Raw genomic sequence first — 3751 nt, forward strand, 5'->3', positions numbered from 1 at the left:
CGCCATGACAACATACAATATGTATTATGTCGACTTGTCAGTATAATCTATCTCGCCATGACAACATACAATTTTTACTATGACGACTTGTCAAGATAATCTATCTCGCCATGTCGACATGATAAGTATATTATGTCGACTTGACAACATAAATTATCTTGACAAGTCGTCTAGTCGAATGGCACTTAGGTGCTTCCGTATATTATGTATGAACTTTAGAAATACTTCAGTGGAGGAAACCAATTTTCAACATATTCTTATATAAATTATATATAGGCCTATATATGTATTAAATATGTTTAATTCTCAGATGGCTTTAGACAATCCCCGACGATAAATCGCGTCGGGCTGCGTCGTACGACGCTGTCAGAGTTGGCCTTAACACAGATGCACAATAGTAGGCCTATTAGATTTTGATAGGCCTACCTCTTTTACGTCTCGTCTTGAACTTTTTTTTTGTTTCTAGTGGAGTTGCATTGTAACTTTGTCGTCTCGGTTCTACAAACTTTCTTATCGTGCTACTAAACTGTTGATCACTCAGCAACATATTTTTGCACGTGGATCCCGACTCTGGATTTAGTTTGAACGTATACGCCCTGTGGTCAATCTTAGGTTTCTTAGTTGACACCGTACATTCATAAAATGTTTTATTTAGTTTGTCTTCAAATATCTTTAAATCGGTTTTAAAGCTTGGGCCGTAATCGGCAACCTTCTTCCAAAACGTGGCGTTGAAGAAATCGTATAATTTTACGTCTGCGAAATTCCATTCACGTGACTTCGTTTTGAGGCTATCAGAGAGTTCGAACCTTAGGCTATTTATTCGGAGTCCTTTAATAATGTACAGAATATCGTCAAAGTCCCAACACAAGATTGTTTTAAGTAAAAGTAGAGACTCGTTAAAATATTCTTGCAATAGAACCACATCAAATTCATGTGATAACTTGTCGATATACGACTTGACTTGAGTTAAGTTTGATTGTTGAGACGGTTCGACTCCTAAATCATATAAGGATGGGTTTTGTAAATAGCTTCGCATCTTGAACTTCGGGTATTTATCCATATACAACTGTGGTTGGGATATGAACTTCTCAAATGCGTTTGCCCCTTTCGATAAATTTAAAGGTTTAAATAGTTGAAAGTATCCGAACACCGATTCCGCCTGTGTTGCTGGATCACGTAATATGGTGATGTATTTCGTGCCTGGTTTCATAACGGCATCCATCTCTTGGCGGTTGTAGCGAACATGATTCACCAGCATATCATACTTTCCAGGATTGACGTTACGTCGGTTGAATAAGCCAGAACTAATCACGTGACCTTTTTTTGGAATTACAAAACTTAAATTCCGCGTGAATCCAAACCTTTGAAATATCGAAGTCATCGTTGAACTTCCGGTTTTGTGAGTTTTTAAGAAAACAATACGAGTCGATGGTTTACATTCATTTGCATTGCCTTCATTATGTATAGTTTGCGCTTGATCCTTCGCAATTTTATAAATAGAATCACCTTTAGTATATTTTTCTTCAACGCAGTTTATCGCATTGGTATTTTTTATTTTTGTTAATATCATATTTATTTTTTTATAATTAGTTGTGGTATTGTTCGCATGAGCATGACCTCCTAGCAAAACTGTATTGGCTCCGATAACATTCCTCTGTTTCAGGGGTAGAGTGCCATTGGTTTTGTTGGTTCTACTGTTACTATACGCACAAACAGAGTCACTGAAAAGAGAAATACATACTGTAAAAATATATTTGTGACAACTAGCTTCCACAAACAACTAGCTTCCACAAACAAACTCAGGAGACCAATAGTTGTGTGTCAAATGTCATATTGATAATGAAGCAAAATGGGGCAGCACCCCCTTCTAATTACAATGAAAAACTATGAGGATAGTGCTGCCCTAAAACTAAATTAGTTAAATAATCTGCCTTACACTATTCTAAATATTTACCTCTTCAAAATATATGATTCAAATTAAATTATTAAGACAAAAAGGTACTTTGAGTTGGTAAAAAGGTCGAGTACTTTATTAATTATAAACATTATAAATCAAAACAGTTTTTAGACGTACTGTACAAAATGGCAAGAGAAATAATATAAAATATATAAATAATTGTAAATTACTGATAATGGGTGCCAAAAGGCCTCTTAGAACTTAACTTAGGCGAAGCATGGGTGTATGGGGGCCATCGCAGCAAACAGTCCATGTTAAAATCAAAATGTAATTGCAAAATTCAATGTCTAATTAATCAAGACATAGGTATAATTTCTCAAAATGTAGGTCTAGTTTCTCAAAACGAAGTTTTTCAAAACGTAATTCAAATTCAAAATGTAGGTCTGATTAATCAAGCGCCCTCTCCAAATTCTGTTCCAAAACGTAAATAAAAAACCAGCCAAGCATGCTCATGACTGGTTTGAATTACGCTTTACAACACCAGCTAGACTAGACTTGCCACAAGTCTCTTATTTTTTTTATTATTTTTCTCATTCTGGACAGCGCCACCAACGAGAAAGTTAATTTAGAGCAAAGATCTTATAAACACAAGATAGCGTTCTCCGCGATATACGTACGTGTGAAAATTCTGTAATAAGGCATGAATGGCGCCCTCTTGCTAAATTGGAAACTTTTGACCCTTGACCGCTCTGATCTGACCATACAGTACACCGCCTGTGAACAGCAGAACAGGAACCATCTCAGATCCATGGCAACCGATAGGACGCCCTCTCCCAAAACTTATTACTTTTTCTCTTCGGTAATAGCGCATGAATGACGCCCTCTTGCTAAATTGGAAACTTTTGACCCTTGACCGACGCTTCTATTTGTTACGCGTAAATCGCGGAGAACGCTATCTTGTGTTTATAAGATCTTTGATTTAGAGATAGACGGAATTCGAAAAAAAAAAGAAATCGAGTATGGGACGCCAATTAAATTAGGTATGGCGCGCACTAAGTGCAATAAAGAGTGAGTAACCTAAAATTAGGGCATGGAACCCAGGCTACAGCTAGACATGCGAAATGTAAATCAAAACTAGCCAGCCAAGCATGACGGGGCCCGTTCCATTAATGATGGGGGAATAAATTTTCGTATTTTTTCAAAATGTAGAACTACATTTGGAAAATTTGAACTACGTTTTGAAAAATTAGAACTTCATTTTGGTAAACTATATCTACATTTTGAGAAATTTAAGCCTACGTTTTGATAAATTAGACATTGAATTTAGCAATTACTGTACATTTTTATTTTAACAAGGACTTTTACTGCGTATGGCACCCCATATGGGTGGAGGTGGCCAATTATTTGCAGGGAAATTGAATACTGTAATGCACTCGTTCTAAAGCTTTGTCTACACTATCAAATTTCATCAAAAAAGCATCACATAAAATTTGATGGAACATAGAGTTGAACACGTTCAGCTTTGTTTGATATTTGATTATATGTGATATGACGTCATCGTACCCATATATTGGCACATCACATTTTTTGTCACATAAAATTTGATAGTGAAGACAAAGCTTAAGGCGACTAAGATGCAAAGACCGCAAATCAAGTCAAAGCTCCAACCCACGCTTGACTGTGTAAATTGTTACGTAATAAGGTTACCACCCATTAAATCAGGATTACGCCTGTCAGAGAAATCTGTGAAACACAGGGTTGGCACCAGGATTGCCGACGAAAAAATGGAGCGTGGTCGGGCGTCGCTCAAAATCTCTCGAAAGTGTTACAGGGCGATTCTATATTAGAAAGTCA

General features: G+C 36.6%; 1 protein-coding gene across 1 annotated transcript; it reads right to left on the reverse strand.

Annotated features, from left to right (window-relative positions):
- Window positions 1-164: 164 nt before the first annotated feature.
- Window positions 165-1681, reverse strand: LOC117102463 (galactosylceramide sulfotransferase-like). The gene has a single exon (XM_033242723.1). The coding sequence runs from the start codon at window positions 1568-1570 to the stop codon at window positions 407-409; it is 1164 nt and encodes a 387-aa protein (XP_033098614.1). The 5' UTR covers window positions 1571-1681; the 3' UTR covers window positions 165-406.
- Between the last annotated feature and the right edge of the window lie 2070 nt (window positions 1682-3751).

This window comes from Anneissia japonica, unplaced genomic scaffold (genome assembly GCF_011630105.1).
Source record: "Anneissia japonica isolate Jap-2015-1 unplaced genomic scaffold, ASM1163010v1 scaffold288068_len275957_cov168, whole genome shotgun sequence".
NCBI lineage: Eukaryota > Metazoa > Echinodermata > Crinoidea > Comatulida > Comatulidae > Anneissia > Anneissia japonica.